We start from the raw sequence: 18,396 nt of genomic DNA, 5'->3' as shown, positions 1-18,396 counted from the left end.
GTGAAAAATAAGGCTGAAAAAACTGAGATCGATCGTTAAAACTAAGAAGTGCTGATCAAATATAAACCAAGATTCTGTTATTGTCTTGCCTTTTTTTATATGGAATTTGTGAACAGAAAGCAGGACGCCAAACTGGGTCCTGTGTTGTATATATAGGGGCTGAAAAAATGAGACATGTAAAGCTGCAGACACATTCCCTTTAAAGCCTGCACAACTACAAACCACACTCACCACTCGTTCAAAACAAACCCAACAACACGACAGTTACCTGAGCCCTGCTACAACGCAACATTGTAGTGAATAAATATGAGGAAAAGTGTTGTAATAATCCACTTGATAATTATTGTTATGAAGATGTGATTCACCTCATAAGTAATGATTATCTTATTATCTTTAACCTTATCTGCCTCTCTGTCAGCCATTACTTCATACCAGGCTAAATGTTAACGGAGCATTATCTTCAGGGTTTCAGATTCCAAGCTAAGCGGTGAAAGTGGGGATGATCGTAGATTTTTGTATGGATATGGTAGGCATGTCAAGTAGCTTGTGCTGCACCAGCCACAACTATAACCGCTCTGAAAATGAAACATCAAATATGATCAAATATGAACCAGGAATCTGTTACTGCCTTTTTCTATTTCCCACCTAAACTTCATCTTACTATTTAACTGTAATTCAAGAATGCTTGTTACCAGCTGACCACCATATTGTTTCCTGTGTCAAAACAGCCAAGCTCCCATTATGTCACCTACCAGTGGAAGCACTTACTGGTCCAGTGCTGTGCAGTGCATTCTGGTAGTTGTAGGTTTTCTGAGAATTTTTTTTCTGGTCATGTCACACTAATTTCAAAAGTATCTAAAAGTCTTTAATTGCATTGAAAGCTGGGTTTGTAAATATCTTTCCAGCAATGAAAAATCTTTAATTGACAATTCCCCAACGCAGTGAACACAGACATTCAGTAGTGACAAAGGGTAAAATTGTTAAGACGTGAGAGATATTTCCAGTCTGTCACCTCATACCTGCACTCTCCTGTTATGTCTGAAAACTCTCAGGAGAAAGCTGCCACTTGAGACATTGCCAGCTGAGAGTTAGTTTCATAAAGTTTCTCTTCCATATGTTACGTTCCAGCGAGAAAACAATGATAAAGGCTTCTTTGAATTACACATTTTTGTGTTCATTTGTTTCCTCTCTGCAGCTCCATCTGATGTTGTTACGGGAGTTGAATACCTCTCATGTTATTTATCTAGACTGTAGTTATAACAGATTGATTTCTGCCACTGCCACTGACAATCTTTTAATTTTTCAGCGCTAGCTTCTCACCTGTGGTATCCCTTTGGGGAGTTCCTCACATTGCCAGACTCATATAGCAAATGGAATCAGTCATCATGAGACTGGCAAAGGAAATTAGATCAAGAGACTGAGGCTATACTCAGCAGGGTGGAGATTCATTTATGGTGCAGACAGCCAGCTACAGTATATGCGCTTTCTGTGGATCTTGGCAGTGGCTAAAACAGATCCACTTAGCACTAAACAGAATGACTCCTCTGCCAGAGTCAAAATCTTTGCAGGGGTGCAAAGAGCAGCAAAAAAATATTTCAAAGTGCATAAAGCGTATCACGTGGACATTTTAATTGGACATGAATAACGTGCATTAAAAAGTAAAGCAGGAAGCAACAGAAACTAGTGCTCATTCACCAGTGTTTTCACAACTGTAAATTGCTCACAGTGACAGTTAAGGCAAAAGAAATGGTTCAGATCTGGTGACGGCAGCTCGCTCACCCTGACATCATTCACTAAATCAATTTTAAACACATTGTCCATATTAACCTATCCATTCACTCTCTCTCCCTCATCAACCCCCCCACGTCTTTCATTCAGTCAAACAGAGAGGTTGTTGAGGACAATGATAAGCGTGAAGGAGCCAAAGTAAAATACGTGCTGATGACGGAAAAACAAATGGAAAAGGGGTTAAATAAGGTTTGTAATCAGCAGGATACCTATCTGCTGTGAGGATCATGAATCATAGCTTCCACAGGGAGGAATCCATTAAAACGATTCTTTATGCTTCGTACGTAAGCTGTTGACTTTGCATGTTTTTACTGAGTGTTTCAAGACTTCCAAATCAAGTCCATGGTTGTATGGCATGCCAGCTGTGAGCAACCAAAGTTGTCCAGATGAAAATAATACAGACAGCAGCGGTGACTGGTCATCTTAGTCTTACAAACTTTCCTCACAAATGACAATAGAACAGGTTTTATCACTTCAGTTTAAAATGTTTAAAGTTTAAAATGTAAGTGATCATTTTTTTTCAGTGTTTGTGCAGCATCATTCCTATACGATGCTGTTTTAAAGAATTTGCATGTAGTAATTAAGTAGTTTGCTTCAAGTAATCATTTTATGTCTTTTCATACATGAAGACATAAAGGAAAATGTTGTAAAACTTTTTTGTTTTTTGCTTTATTTGTATGGGGAGGCACCTATTGTCGAAGCTGCCCTCCTCAAGGAGATTGATAATGCCCTGTCACATAGTCTAATGCCCCCTTGAGCTAGCCTTCGGTGAGTGAAAAAGTACAAGAATGGGCAGCAAGCCTAGGGGAGGACAATCTCAGTTTCAAAAGTCTGGTATGAGCATTTTTTAAAAAAAGGGAGAACATTGTGTTTAAGAAACTGCATAGGGAGGCTGCTGAGGCTGAAATGGATTTATGCGATATATATTGCTTGAGACCCCAATGAGAACAAATAAGACAAAAATACATAGAGGAAATATCTGAAACAGAGATGAGAGCAGAATTTATTTTCGAGTAGCTTAAGGCAATTTAAAAGTGGTTGAAACAGTCAGTAACATTCAGGAAGTATCAAGTCTGTTTCATTACTTTATATTCATGTGTATACAAATGTCAATTACTACTTTGCAGGAGAAATAAAGAACATGCTGATGCTTAGCAACATTAAGAGATCACCAAATTTATTACAGGTCATCCTTAGAGGGACATAAGTGTCTGCAAAATTTCATTTCAACTTATGTAATAGTTGTTGAGATTTTTTGCTCAAAACCACAAATGTAAACCTTGTGCCTCAAGAAAAGACAAAAATGCCAGGTGGCCCTGTAGGAAAAGGGGCCCAATCACCAAAGTCATTACAATTCATCATCTGGAAACCATAAATATCTGTATTAAAGTTGCTGAGTTTTAAGTGTTGAAAAAACAGACAGACTGAAACCCATAGAGCCACACTGCTAGAGACTCGCTATACACATACACACATAACGCAACACTATAAAACTGTGGCTTGCCATACGTTAATAATGTATAATGTAAGATAAAAAAATGACCTCCATTCCTTTTCTGTCATCCTATTCCTTGTTGGCCAGATGACAGATACAGTCATAATATACAGTACTGTAAATGTCACTCTTGGCTTCACTGAGGCATGAGAAATTTGAGTGCTAATTCACAGTTCAATCAGGTCGCCTCATAAAAGTCCAACATTAATAGGAACTGGAAGTGAGGCTGACCTTGTGTGCAGCAATAAAAGTAATAAAGTCATGATCATTCATTATTAGTGGCTACTGGACTGTCTTATAATCTTTGAGTCAGTACATTATATTAGATCAATGAATAACAGAGGCCCGTTTTTCAAATAACAGACCAACATTAGATTGCATGTTGGGTGGATGCCATAACATGTACAATTATACAATATGATGATTTATGATAAAGTGACAAGTCTGACCTTTCTGAGGATTATAGGGATTATATATATAGATTACATATTTGGTGAGACAGTCTAAATTTTTTAGGCCATAATTTGTGAAAGTGTTGTATCGTACTGTTGTTTTGTAAGGTGTTTCTGTTATTGTGTTTTATATTTGTTTCCAAAATGAAAAACTCAGATTGATATAATTCTAAAGAAAGCTATTTGTGTTTGAAGTCCTCATGAATAAAAAAAGACGCTAGAGGAGAATTAGATAACAGAAGGGTAACAATGTAGAAATACCTTTTTGCCAATTTCAAGTTAAAGTGTAAAAATATCTTAGATGCTCTTGTTATACAGTTCCTTAGTGTTTGAAAAATGTAGAAAGAAATATAATATACAGAACGACATGAGTCGCGTCACATACGTAAAATCAAACAGCACAGAGCAAACAATGCTTCAATTACTTTTTAGCCTACTAAAAAGGCTCACCAATAAAAAACAAACAAAAAAAACAAACAATCAATATCAGTTAAAGTACAAACTATATTTTCACCACTTTACCTTGCCATCAGACATCCTTTTCTTTCCGGAATTGAAGCTGTTATATCAAAGCCACCAGACTCCTCAACAAAAACTAGTAGACCTAATATAACTTACCAGAACAGTTTCTCTTCTAACATGGCCTTGATTGGTTATTTAGTAAAGTAAAGCGGAGCTAATATTCAATTTTAGTGTACACTTACACTTGTACCAATTTTTTTTAGCTGGCTAAACAATGCAGTTCTTAGCTTCCTTGCCAGAGGATTTGGTTTCTCAAAGAAAAGTAGGCTAACAAAGAATCAGAAAAAGAATCAGAATCAGAAAAAGATTTATTGCCAGGTATAGTTAACACAATACGAGGAATTTGTTCTGGTGGGTTGGTGCAACATAAATATAGAAAAAGAAAACAGATAAAATAGAAGATACAAATATAAAATATAAAAAGTACGAGTCTTAAAAAGAACATAAAATAAGCACAGCAGAAACCACATATAGGACCTTGGTATTTAACTATGTATCTTTAAACATTACTGACACAGCTGAAAATGACATCAAAAATCAAGATTTTCAATTTTACATATCTGAACAGTTGAAATCAACAGCCAATTGCCTACCCAGATGCGACTCTTGTGGTTCATGCGACGTTCCAATGATTCGGTCAATATGAAATATGACACACAAAAACAGTAGCACAATATGTTAGCTGCAGTGAAACACCTTATTTTGTGTATTGTTTCAAAGAAGAGACTTTGAAATCCATCAGAAAACTTGGCTAAATGTCCCCGAAAGCTCTCAATTGGTGTAATAAATCTGATCGGATTTTGTTTTAGAAAGGGTTAGTCTTAGTCTCATTGGCCTCCGGACAAAGGAGACTACTTTTTCATAAAACATAAAGAGTGATACTTTTTATTTGCTGTGGTTTTCTAGTTTTGACTGTAAACATATTGAATACTGGCATACACAATTGTCTGTTGGCAACTTCCCTCTGAAAGTATTGATGACTGATACAAATCAGCCTTCAAAAGGCCATTAGTCAAATCCCAGCCAAGATAGAATGGGAGATGAAGAAAAGAACTACAGAGGAAATATGAATGTGTTGGCATCTGATTATGTGTTTGTGTGCGTGTTACATACTGTAGCCATTCATGCTTGTGTGTGTGTGTGTGTGTGTGTGTGTGATGCCTGTGCAGAGAGCAAAACTCCACTGGGCAGCTGGGGAGAGCTTTGAGCTGCTGGATGCTGTTTTGTGAGGATGATTAATGACTAGACTTTGGCGCACAGCTCTGTGAAACCATTGTAGCCTTGGAGTCTGATCTTCTATCTAACATGGTGAGAGGTAGAAAATATTGAAAAATTTGTCTTCACCTCATCAGTAACACAGTTTCATAAGTAAAATACAATGGTATTAACTTGCACAAGGTAAAACATGCTGCACCTCATTTATTATACAGTTATAGTTGGGCCTGACCAAATAAGGAATGTTTTGTGCTGTCATGCATTAGGTACTTTATAATCAATAGGTAAGCATCGGTGAGATGGACTGTTGTATCTGCCTACTTTTTTTGTCCATTTTCCTTCATTTTTGTCTCCGTGGATGATTTTCTCACATTGGTGCCCTCCCTGTTTCTCTCTCACCTCATCACATCATCATATGCTTGCTGTCTATATATTCCTCTGTCGTATATCTGCTTGCAGTCTGACTCGCCTACCTATATCTCTTTCTGCCTAATTGACAGTCAAGTCCCCTTTCTTGTTCTTTGTCAGCACTGTCCTCTTTTTGTTGTTTTTTTTCTTCCAGATACATAACCACCTCTTCAACTCTGCTGCTTGTTCATAAACCTCCTCCGTCTTCCAAATTTACCTACTTTCCTTCGGATATGTCATTCGGATTATAGTGGATGACAAGGTTTACCGGCAGAGTCCTTGGTGGCAGAGTACATAAATATTTATATGAATACAAAAGCATCTTCAGGCTTGTTTGTCTGCTTTTGCTTGATTGAAGCGTCAGCTAAATCTTTCCAATGCTGAAGTGGATGGCCACAGGTCCTATGAATAATTGAGAAAAAGTACTTGAAGTTACTCAAAGTTCATGGCTTTAGTTTTGAGAGTTCCTCAAAAAAAAAATTTAACAGTAAGTGCTCTGTGTTATGGCAACAGAGAATATTTGATTCTGAGTGGCAAGGTGTTGTGCATTGTCTTTGCATGACCCTGTAGTTCTTACAAAGTGGCATAGCAGTGAAAAAACAGCAAAAGTTTAAGAAAGATAATGTAGTGTCAATAGTGTCAGTGGTATGAATAATCTACTCCAACATGGTTCTGAAAAATAATGCACTCCACACAAGGTAATTGACAGTTTGCTGAAACCCTTCTCCCACACAGTGATTCTCTAATTATAACTTAGAAACCTTAACTAGCTCAAGCCTCACAAGCTTTCCAGACATTGTAGTGGTTTGCACTGCCTGGAATAAAGCCCCCTACAAACTGATCTGTTTTTGACAAAATGTGTATTTAGTTGTCTTTTTCCATGAAAAAAATCCCTACATGCTTTAAAAATGGCTTAGATGTAGATCTACACCTTTGCCTTATTAGTATGTGCAGAGCAATGAATATGCAAATTAGCCCGCTCGCTTGCCTGCAGCTTGAGCATACCTGCTCATCTTCACTGCTCATCAAACACACAAACCTCTGCTTGTAAACTTTACTAGATAAAATGAGCCTTTGGCTTGACTACATCATCAAACAGCTAATAATGTGTTGCTAATGTTAGATTAACCTTGATCCTGATCGCCAGCTCTAACAAGTTTAAGTAAAAGTAAAACAGCTTGCAAAATACTGATTTGTTCCTACACCTGCTTCTCCTCTTATGCCCTTTGTTTTGCCAAAGCATTACGGAAAGCCACACTCAGCAAATCATTGGGATTGGTTCCTTCGGTTTGTGATGTATGAAACTCTGGAAGTCAGAATCTGTGTTTTTGAGACGTCATTGATACACTCCAGAATGAAAAATTGCTCAGTTATGGTGTTGAATTCTTATTTCACTCATGATATGTCTTTTAGTATATAAAAAAAACATCATATGGGTTTTAATAAGGTTAAAAAATTTATTTTCATTGGAAGGGGTCTCGTGATCATTTCTGATACTCAGCATCAACTGTTATAGTTCCTGACACAGCTGTTACCATGGCCATATGTAAGATGATTATCCAAACATGTGTATGTTGGAATGAAAAATAAGCATAATCTCACTTTTTTTCCGTCTTCCTTTAATAGGGTGTACTAGCCCCTCCCTGCAAAACAAGAACAATGCTGCTTCTTTATTTTCATGTCTTTAACTGGGATCATTAACTGGTCAGGATGCCAGCTTTTTGCCTGGGACATGTAGCTCTAGCCCCAGTCTTTTAACAAGGTATAATGTATATAGCCATCAAGTACAGTTGTAAATGTGGGAATAAGATTTTGTTTGGATCTATGAGGTGTTTCAAATCTAAATATGACAAAATAGATGTTTGTGATGTACAAGCAAATCCTGAAATCCTAATCTTGTTTTTTAGCTATTAAGGGGGGAATTTACAGTATGGGTAAGGACTTTGTTAACGAGGCCTTGTCAACCCCTTCTAACACAGACCAGACTGTATTCCTTCACAATATGTGTTTGTCTCCCTTTTACAATATTAAGTACAATAGCTTTCATCTGTTTAATAACTGCAAGCTGAAGGGCAGACACCCTTGAGGCATTTTAGATTGGAGGCAGTCACATATCTATAAATTATGTCCATAATCAAGACCTGAGGGAATGCTTGACTTCTCTCCCCTCTCCCTAAAAAAGGTATTCTTTCTGTATAAGTTAGGTTTCCCCCTCAACTTTTTGTTAAATTCATTTATATGCTTGAGAATTTCTTAGTTATCCAAATGCCCAAATGTTTGTAATAAGATGATTACCTAAATAAAGTAATGCATAATGTACAAGGACTAATTAGTGTATTAACAGTTCTAAGCAGGGTTTTGTCAGTGTTCAGTTTAAAGAAGGCATATTGCATATTTTCAATATTTGCATCAGAATATGTAGCACAAATTACATGTTAGTGTTGAAACAATACTAATATACACTAACACTTAAAACAGTGAAACCAACATTGAACCTTGGGGTACACCTTTGACTTGCTTAGAAACCATCCACTTTAACATACTAAAACTATTTTGTGAACCCATTTCCATGGCAATGATTAATATTTTTATTAAAGGTATTAAAAGAGAACTGAAATTGTTTTTTTTTTACAAAAAAAACAAAACAATTCTAGCAGTGACGTTGCCTAGGTTTTTCAAAGTGGACACAACAGTATATTTTGTTGCCATACTTTAGGATAACAGCTTTCTAAAGAAAACCAGTGTCACAAATATGAAATTAATGATTGTGCAATTGATAATCTAAAATATGTATAATATAGCTCTAATCTTGGTGGGTATATGTATTTGTTAATGCTTGCAGACTATCGGCCCAAAGGAGGGCTGGCAGGTGTACAGTTCGGCCCAGGATGCTGATGGGCGCTGTATCTGCACAGTGGTGGCACCAGAACAGAGCCTGTGCTCCAGAGATGCCAAGAGCAGACAGCTCCGCCAGCTACTAGAGAAGGTAAGCACATGTAAAAAGGAATATTTACCAACTAAGTGCAGCATACACACACACAAGCACACAGGCTCTTCTGTAAAATATGGGAATACTGATGGAACAAATCTCTACAAGGTTTATTCTTGTTCTTTTGAGGAGTGTAATACTCCTTCAGTTTAAATGTTTTATCATGTGTATTTAACACAGGTATGCTACTGCTAGGCCTTGCTGTGTTTGTTCTTTTTCAAAATAGCTTGTCACACATTCAGGCACACTTGCAGGCTCACAAGGGAAAACCCATCAAAGTGCCTTTCAATTAGTTGCAGTCAAAAGAAAGAAGGAGCAAAGGGAAGCCATCCATAATTTGCTTAGTGGAGTATCCTTTCCTATACACTACCATACCATACCATACCATACTATGTTATACTATCATATACTATTATTATGCTCTGCTATACTATACGGCTAAAGGTCCGGTTTGTAAGTGGTAACCCTGTTTGAGGTGATCATTTATCATTGTTTTATTCCAGGTGCAGAACATGTCTCAGTCCATTGAGGTGCTGAACCTGCGAACTCAGAGGGATTTCCAATATGTCATGAAGATGGAAAACCAGATGAAGGGCCTGAGGACGAAGTTCAGACAGATTGAGGACGACAGGAAATCCATCATAGCCAGAAACTTCCAGGTATTCTACAGCCCTGTTTAATCACAGCCTCATTTAATCAAATGAGCATAGATCTCTTCTGTTTAGTTTTTTTTTTCACAAATGCATTTACTCCGTAAACATGCTTTCATTCAACTTAGTATTGTTTAGGCCTTTTTAGAGAACTTACCTTTTGGCATTATTGCAAGTTTTTACATAATTGTATTTCAAAGAAGAGATGTACAGAAAGACTGTGAAAAAGTGATGATTGACTGGCTTGGGTCTGATTTAAACCCAAGAAATGTTATTCAAGTTTAATATTAAGGGACGTTTAAAGGTATTCCATGCAAGATTTTTCTGAAAAAAAAAAAAGAAAAATCTCATTGATCCTTTATGACCCTCTGGAAGTGTGTGACAGTGTAATTACCTGCAGAGTCTGCCCTCTGCATGTATTTTCTTACTTTCCTCTTGTTTTGCCTTGTTTTTCCCTGGTGCAAATTTGGGTTTTCTACAATAGCAAACCCTAACCCTATCCACTAACCCCCCAACTCTTAATCCCTTACCCTGACATTTTTACCTTTACCCTAACCAGGCTTACTCCTCTTGCGTAAAGCTAATTATTCTAACCAGCACAGGGTTCAAGCACTAGCCAATTAAAGTGAGAGAAGGGTGCGCCATTCCTCGTTTGCCCTTGAAAATGCAACTTTGTTTCCTGGGCATAATGCGCAGGTAAGGCGGATAAAAAGGTAACGACCAGGTGCAATACCATAAGCTGCATCCACTGAAGAGGAAACTATGAAAACTGTGGAAACAACCCTGAACATGCAAATATACCACGGCAAAAAGCCAGGCAGACACATTTTGTTCCAAATGTGAATTTGGGGTTTACTTTAACTTTCACCAGCAATACTGTTTAAGTTACCAACAAATCTTGCAGATCAAGTTCAGAATAAGTGAGTTTAGAATAATGATCCTGAACAAGATATAGTGCAACACATATCTTCCCATAAAGTCACAAGTAGATACAATTTGTCATTGTACACATTGTCTGGTAACAAACCAGACAACCAGACAGTCTTCTTTGACTTTTACACAGCTGTTAATACTATACCTAATCCTGTTAGACTCTCAATTGCTGTACCATTACTGTTTGGGTGTGGCAATCCACACTTTGACAGCCACATCCCACTGGCAAATAGTTTTCATCCCTTTTATTTGGAGGAAGTTATTGACACAAGCCATGACATAAGCTTGGGAGCTTAAGCTTAAGAAACAACTTTATCAGTGCACATGAAAATAAAATAGTCAGAAGCACCTTAATTCAGAAAGTGCTTACATCTTTGGTTGTTTCAGAGGCTGTTTTGCTGCTGCAGTTGTCCTTTGTGGATTGCACTGGACAGCTGGTATGGGAGTAGGAATTTCACCATTGTGGCAAGTTGCAAGACACCGAATGAGTTGAAGAAATAACGGTGTGGAACAACCACTAGTCTGACAAGAACATCAGAAATGAAGCCATGCTTTACAAAAGGAAGGCTGACTATCAACAAATCTGAACATCATTTGGAAATTGTAGTTAAACACAGGAATAGGCATATGTTTTGAGAAATGGCTCCATTTTGCATATGTCCTGGATAATAGTGGTTTCTCGCAGGCTGTAAGGATAAATGCATGGATGGATGAGTGAATGAATTAATGAATGAATGGATCATTGCTTCATGGTTGGCTTATGTCATGAGGTGTTTCCTGCAGCACAAACTGTAATAATAATATAATAATAATAATAATAATACTTATAATACTTATCATTTACTGTCATATAAGACTACAAATGCTAACATGCTAGCGTGGAGTGCTGGAACAACAAAGGTTTTGTGTGTGATCAGTGATCCAGTGTCCCAGCATGCAGGTGTATTCTTTTGATAACAAATGCTCAACATGCGCTGAAGCAGGGCTAACTCCTCTGCCAAACAAACTGTGGTTTTGTTTGTCCCTGACCATCACTTCTAACCACACCGTACCACCTCTCCCTGTTTCCCATTTCTGCTGCTGCTGTCACTGTCACTTCTGCAGGAGCTTAAGGACAAGATGGACGAGCTGAAGCCGTTGATCCCTGTACTGGAGCAGTACAAGATGGATGCTGCACTCATTTCCCAGTTCAAGGAGGAGATCAGAAACCTCTCAGCAGTGCTGACAGGCATCCAGGAGGAGCTTGGGGCCTATGACTACGATGAGCTCTATCAGCGAGTCCTGCGGCTGGACAACAGGCTCCGCAGCTGCATGGGCAAACTAAGTAAGTGAACACTGCATGTGCGGGTGTGCAAATTTTCATTTTCTTATTAAAGATAGTGCTGGCAAAGGCACTGGTGAATAAAGAGCACTACCACTGTGGCAATTACAATAGTATTTCCAAGAGTCTTTTGTGATGTTATTTTGCTGCCGCTGAAGAAACTAACTAGAGGAGAAATGTAGATCTCTACAGCCTGATGTTCTTTGGTTTTTAGGTAAGGGCCACACGCAGCTGTGCTCATTAAACTGCACCTATGTACAGCAGGTTACATTTAGAAGCCTACTTTCAGTTGCTGTAATGCATTTCTTTGTTGTGTTGCCCTTACATCCCACACAAAAGAAATGTGCTTCCTTTATAAAATGTGTTTAATAGAAATGTGTTTTCACCTCGATAACACGCCACTGAAGAAAATAAGCAATTAGTTTCTTTGTTCTTGTGGACTTATTTGGTGTATTGATAGCCCTTGGCTCTGCAAACAATAAAATGTTCCAAAAATCTTTTAAAGAAGGCTTCTGAAAGTAACACATAGTTCCTAATTGCCACATAATGGGCAGGAAAATGGGGCTAGTTGTGGATTTGATCTATAATGAAAGCATATACTTATTCTATAGGGAAGTCATCAAGGTTTTCATGAGTCAGCTGACCATTTCTTAAATGGGTTTCTCGGAAAATCATTTACTAGGCTAGAGTATGTAGGCTAGAGTACATATAAATATGTTGACTCGTATATTTTATACCTTTATGTTAATGCTGTCGATGGGTGAATGGAACTAGTAGAGTTTGTGTGAGAGGTGCATCTCAGGCTAGACATTTTCATTTTATTGTAATCTAGGACTAACTGGCCTTTGCTAATTATGCTCAAACTAAATCTGTTGTAGTTTACGAAAACAAGCAGAATGTAAGTACAGATTTAAGATATGAAAGGCCTGTATATTTAGGGTGTATTCAAGGAAATAGTTTGGGCCAGGCATGAGAAAGCTGTGTTGCCACTAACTACAAACAGCAGTTGCACCATTATGCTTCAAGTTAAATAAAGCAGCTCGCTGCCAGCGCTATCTTAGTATGCACAGAGGGCACACTCTCTGGTGGCACAGGCATGAAATTGGCTTGAGAAATCTAGTTAGAGACAAAAACCACCACAGCACATCTTATCGCTGCATTTCTTTATTAACAGCGTGTGGGAAATTAATGAAAATCACTGGACCTGTTACAATAAAGACATCTGGAACCCGGTTTGGGGCATGGATGACTGATCCTCTAGCATCGACCAGAAACAACAGGGTGAGTTATGAAAGCAGGGGAGTGCTCTCTGAGGGCTGTGCAGAGTGTGCAGTACAATATCTGTGTAAAGTTTTCAGAGGACAAAAATGGGACTGACTGTTACCACAAATTAGGTTTTGATTTTAGCTGTTCTGTAATAGCGTAGTGATAAATTGCTAATTTTTTAACTGCATTTCTGCATTTTTTATAGAACAACATAATCTATTTAAAGTTGATCATTTTAAAATGAGGTTAGAAATAGTTTAGATTTGATGGTTAACTTGTTTATCAGGCTATATATCGGCTATTTTGTTACATTCTCTTCATCCTCTCTGACGTAGGTTTGGTATATGGACAGTTACACCAACAGCAAGATTGTACGCGAGTATAAGACAATGGACGACTTTGTAGCAGGGGTGGTCTCCCGAACCTACAGCCTGCCCTTTAAATGGGAGGGAACCAATCATATTGTCTACAATGGATCGCTTTACTACAACAAGTACCAGAGCAACATTATTGTCAAGTACAGCTTCGAGACAGGCAGCGTCCTTGCCCAGCGAGCTTTGGAGTTTGCCGGCTTCCACAACATGTACCCATATACGTGGGGGGGATACTCCGACATCGATGTCATGGCTGACGAGCTGGGAATGTGGGTTGTGTATGCGACCAACCAAAATGCCGGAAATGTTGTCATCTCCCAGATTGATGCTGACACCCTGCAGGTCCTGAAGACTTGGAACACCGAATACTCCAAAAGGAATGCAGGTGAATCATTCATGATCTGTGGGACGCTCTACATCACTAACTCACACCTGTCGGGAGCAAAGGTTTACTACGCTTACTCTACGAAGACTTCCACATACGAATACATAGACATTCCTTTCCACAACCAGTACTTTCATATCTCCATGCTCGACTATAACGCCAGAGAGAGAGCACTGTATGCCTGGAATAACGGACACCAGGTAATATTTAATGTCACTCTCTTCCACGTCATAAAAACTGACGATGACTCTTAAACATGATAATTTTCCAACCACAACTAAAGCACCATCATTTGTGATACGAGAACTTCCTAAATAACCATGTTTGTCAAAAATGGACTATGCTATCTTTACTTGCCACTACTTGAACTTTTTTTAATTTGTGGCTCTTGATTCTTGGCTGAATTGAGCATGGGCATCAATGACTTTCTGGAAAACATGTTATTTTACATTGTTTTTTTTACATTTTTCCATTGCTGCCGATCAGACTGGTATGCCTTATTTGCTATGTGTTGGGTCTGCCAGCCGAAGACTCTGGAAAGCTTTTGCATGAATGTCCACAGTTTTTCTGCAGTGATTTCCTCTAATGTTGCTGTGTTTTTGTTGCAAATCTGTTTTGCTTATAGTGTTTGCATTTTTGTCTATTTAAAAGTCTATTTAACACTATTTAAACCTTAGAGGCAACCTCTCTTGCATAATTGCTACCATGTTAAGCTAGCTGATAATAAAATAGAGTACCATTCTTTTAAAGATGGGCCTGTAAAATATTGCTGTTATGTATGTATCCGTGAAAGGAGAACATTTGTATTTTTTATAAAAGAAAACCATGGGAGAATATCTGCACATTTTCATTAAAATATTGTACATTTCATTAAAATGGTTTTGGCTGGTAGAATGCATATCTACAATGATGTGATGGAAAGACATTTAGCTCACTAGGGGCTATCCTTTAATTTCAGCCTTTCATCAAACTATTCTTCGAGCACTGAAACATTAATAAGTCTTTATTGTTTGTGTTTTTGCTGGACTGGAACAATGCACTGTACTACATGATAGGGTAGGCTAGAATCAGTGGTACAGGTGGACGGGGAAAATGATCCAAAAATCTACCGCTTCTGTTATCACAGATATGCCGATGATTTTTTACTTAATGTCTCTGTTGTTGCCTTTTCTATCCTCTCTTTCCAATCTGTAGAATATTACATGCTTATCGAAGTCTTTAAGGTTTCACACTTCAAGTCAAGGTAAAGCTGGTACTTTTTGGTTCCAGCTGGAAACCAACATTTTGGGTTCTGAACCAATTGTTCAAAATTAAGTGCGGGAACCGAAACAGAGCCAGTTCCATGTTGGTGGAAAAGGGGTTAAAAAAACAAAAACAAAACAAGAATATGAAATTTGCACATTTTATTGTTTGTTATGTATTATTGTTTGTTCGCTTAAAAATTATTAATGTTGATTTATCATCAGGTATTGTTCTTGTTTGGTATATATACAATAAACATAAAAGTTAATAATGATAATAATAATAATAACAATAATTTTTCAGGGGGGCTAGGGTGCCAGATGTGCTAGATCTGGCACTGGTTTAAAGACAAGTTTTTCAATATTATGGGACTAAGGACAACGTGGATATGCATGATAAAAAGCTCCTTATATTTTTTTATATTGAAATAAGGACAACGATGTATAGATATTGGTAAGTGTAGATAGTGATGATGATGACAGTATCTGTTAGGAATGAAGGGATTTTCTTGCTCTCAACATGAGGCCTTGAGAGTGATCCTTTGGCATTTCAATCAGCATGAAGTGGCAATGAACTGCTGAGATGATTCACAGTGTTCACTATAATTTCACTCTCCTCGCCATCGTGTCTCTACAGTGTCTTCAATGACAAGGAGACGTTTGCTTTATGATACCTGATGGTGGGATTTGATGAGTCACAGTGTGGTCTGTCTTTTTTTATGGGTAAACCCGGTCACGTTTTCATGCACATATAATGAAACGTGCCTGAGGCAAAGCACATTTGCATGCGCACTCATAAACAAACACAGGCACACACTTAGAGTTGGGATGTAATCTGTTAATTTCACCAAGCTTCATCAGCAATCACAGGGAACTGCAACACGAGTGAATGTCCTCTGACTCAACCTACAATGGCCTTTAATTCAAATGAAAAAGTAAGATTTTCACTTACAAAAGCAGCAATTAATTAGAGAAGCGTTTCACAACAATGTCTAGAGACTAGAGGTGATACATCACCATGGTAATACCTGCAATTAAAATACAGCTTTGTAATTATCTTTTTTGGTTTGAGAATCAAGATTTTTTTTTAAGCCTCTGCACTGCCTCTCTGATTCTGTGGGCTTACAATCTCACTATGTGATTGGGTTTTTTACCAGCCCTCACTGCTGTCCTCCCTCATTTATTGATTCCCTACCTCAGGATCAAGGCTACAAGTGTCACTCAAAATCACATGCATCCCCATTGTATTCGAGACAGCACCACTAACAACAATGAAAAAAAGACTAAAACCTTCCCATCAGCAATCTTTATGAAATCAAAAAATGGCTCATGCAGAGAGCTTGATTAGCATTGATATTCCCTTTCTCCCTCCTCCATACACAGCATGTGTCTGTTTGGACGGCCGGGTGCTTATTCATAGAGATAGGAGCATCAGATCAAAGTCTGCATGTTTGACCACACGCGTCTTTATCTGTGCTCAGCGGCTGTCACAGGATACACAGCGCAGGCTGGATATGCTCCACTGGTTGCTGTATCAGACTATATCAGAACAGACTTGAATTGGCTCGGGGCTATTGGCCTCACCTGCGATGTGTTTTTGATTGGGCTCATTTGGATTCTTTTAGAGTCACAAGCTGAAAAATGCACATAGTAGCTGTGCCAAGTGGGAAACACACAAAACCAGGAACCACAATGGTAGAAAGTGGCTGTAATTGTTCTGTCTTTTATACATACAAAAGTAGCTATTTGTATTCATGTTGAGCAAATGATCAAATTTAAGAAAAAGATTTTTTTTTATTAGTCATAAGGTTATAGGATGTAAAGCAAGCATGGGTGTGTCTAAGCAGGCTGTTCTCATGCACTGTTCTTACATTTTCCCTGCAAGAGGTAAGCACGTGTCGGGAGTAAAGAAGAAATTGGTCCCGAGCGGTCTCTGTCTGAAGGTAGGTTGGGGCGATGCAAAGGTCACAGAACACAAGACTTTCCCCCAGGAGACCAGGGTTTCAAATCGAATGAATTTAAAGTGAACTTTCAGCGGCAATGAATTCGTCACCATGTTTCCTTTCCCAAAAGCCAGTTCTCATTAGTTAGTTGTCAAAGTAGTGCCAGTTTTGCAGTGCTTTCAGTGTAACATCCTGGCACCAAAAGCCATGTCTGGATGTCCTCATGATTCGCTGCTGGAAAGTGCCAGGCTAGGCTAAACAACTGGTAACAACGTAATAAAAAGAGCATGAAGGTCCCTAGGGCAGGGGCAGTGGATGGATTGAATAAATGCGGGACTTCATGAGGGAGTGCAGAGTATGCTTCCTGTCTGAATGTGATGGGGATTTTTTAATACACCTTACCACGGGACTCTTTTGCCTAAACCTAAACGTTGGTGCCACCATTAGACATCCCGGTGTTGCTTGCTATGTGCTTTTGTTGCCTAGACATAATCACTTGCAGCATAATCCCGTCACGTGCTTGTGTTTACATCGTGGTAACGGCACCCTGAAACATCAATAGCAGATGCAAAGGATCTTTGTTCAGGATCTTTTTTCCATATATTTGGAAAATCTGTGATCACATGACCAATACGCTGAAGGAAGTAAGGAGTACGTGTCATGATCCTTACATTTTTTTTTAGTTTCTCATGTGTCACCTGTTGTGTTTTTTTCCTGACTTTGTTGTTTCCCACCTGTTCTCTGACACACACTGTTTTCGTCATGACATTGTTTGTTTTGGTTCTTCTTTCTTTTGTCCTTTGAGTTTTGTTGCCGCTTGTCTGGAGATGTTTGACCAGCTACATAACAGTATGTAAGGTATGTCATCACCATGCTTCTTTTGCTAGATCTAACTAAAATAACCTTACTTTCCTACACCCAACCTGCGTAACTTTACATTTAGTTTAGTCATTCGTGTGGCGCTACTTTGTTTGATATCATCTAAACCATTGTGTGTGCATTTTTGTAAGGTTTGCAAAAGCGAATGAAAATATGTAAAAATTAGTGTTAGGATTAATTTATGGTTTTGCCAGACGCACATATTAGCAGAGTTAGGATCAGAGGGTCAACTAGAAATCATGATGTTATACATGCATGCAGTTTGATCAGTTTGATAGTCAGTGACAACAGGATATTTGTGTGAAATTCTAGTTTTCTCTTCCACCGTGATTACAGCTCTTCCTCCGAAGCCTTTCTTCAGAACTAGGTAAGCAGCACTATCATTTGGGTAATATCTCAGAAATAAAGTTGTACATCTTTATCTGCATGCTTGCTTGGAAGCTAGGGTCGTATCACAGTATTACAGTATACCAGGGTATTTAGAAATCCTGAAGGTATGTTTTTCAATTTTATCATAAATACAGGTGTTCCTCTT

The 18,396-nt window shown here is 38.3% G+C and overlaps 1 protein-coding gene across 2 annotated transcripts in view; it reads left to right on the top strand.

Moving 5' to 3' along the window:
- The window catches only part of olfm3a (olfactomedin 3a), a 51,251-nt gene extending 36,577 nt beyond the window's left edge, over positions 1-14,674 (top strand). For both annotated transcript variants that reach the window (XM_088072239.1, XM_042510448.2), the window contains 5 exons: positions 8,723-8,866; positions 9,373-9,528; positions 11,557-11,776; positions 12,948-13,054; positions 13,375-14,674. In XM_088072239.1, the coding sequence (XP_087928365.1) occupies positions 8,723-8,866; positions 9,373-9,528; positions 11,557-11,776; positions 12,948-13,054; positions 13,375-14,052 (1,305 nt within the window). In that variant the 3' untranslated portion in view covers positions 14,053-14,674. The remainder of the gene's footprint in view (positions 1-8,722; positions 8,867-9,372; positions 9,529-11,556; positions 11,777-12,947; positions 13,055-13,374) is intronic.
- Positions 14,675-18,396: the final 3,722 nt, after the last annotated feature.

This window comes from Plectropomus leopardus, chromosome 21 (genome assembly GCF_026936395.1).
Source record: "Plectropomus leopardus strain MGB_pleo_1.0 chromosome 21, ASM2693639v1, whole genome shotgun sequence".
Lineage (NCBI taxonomy): Eukaryota > Metazoa > Chordata > Actinopteri > Perciformes > Serranidae > Plectropomus > Plectropomus leopardus.
The sequence above is the reverse complement of the archived record's forward strand: the minus strand, read 5'-3'. Positions and strand labels throughout refer to the sequence as shown.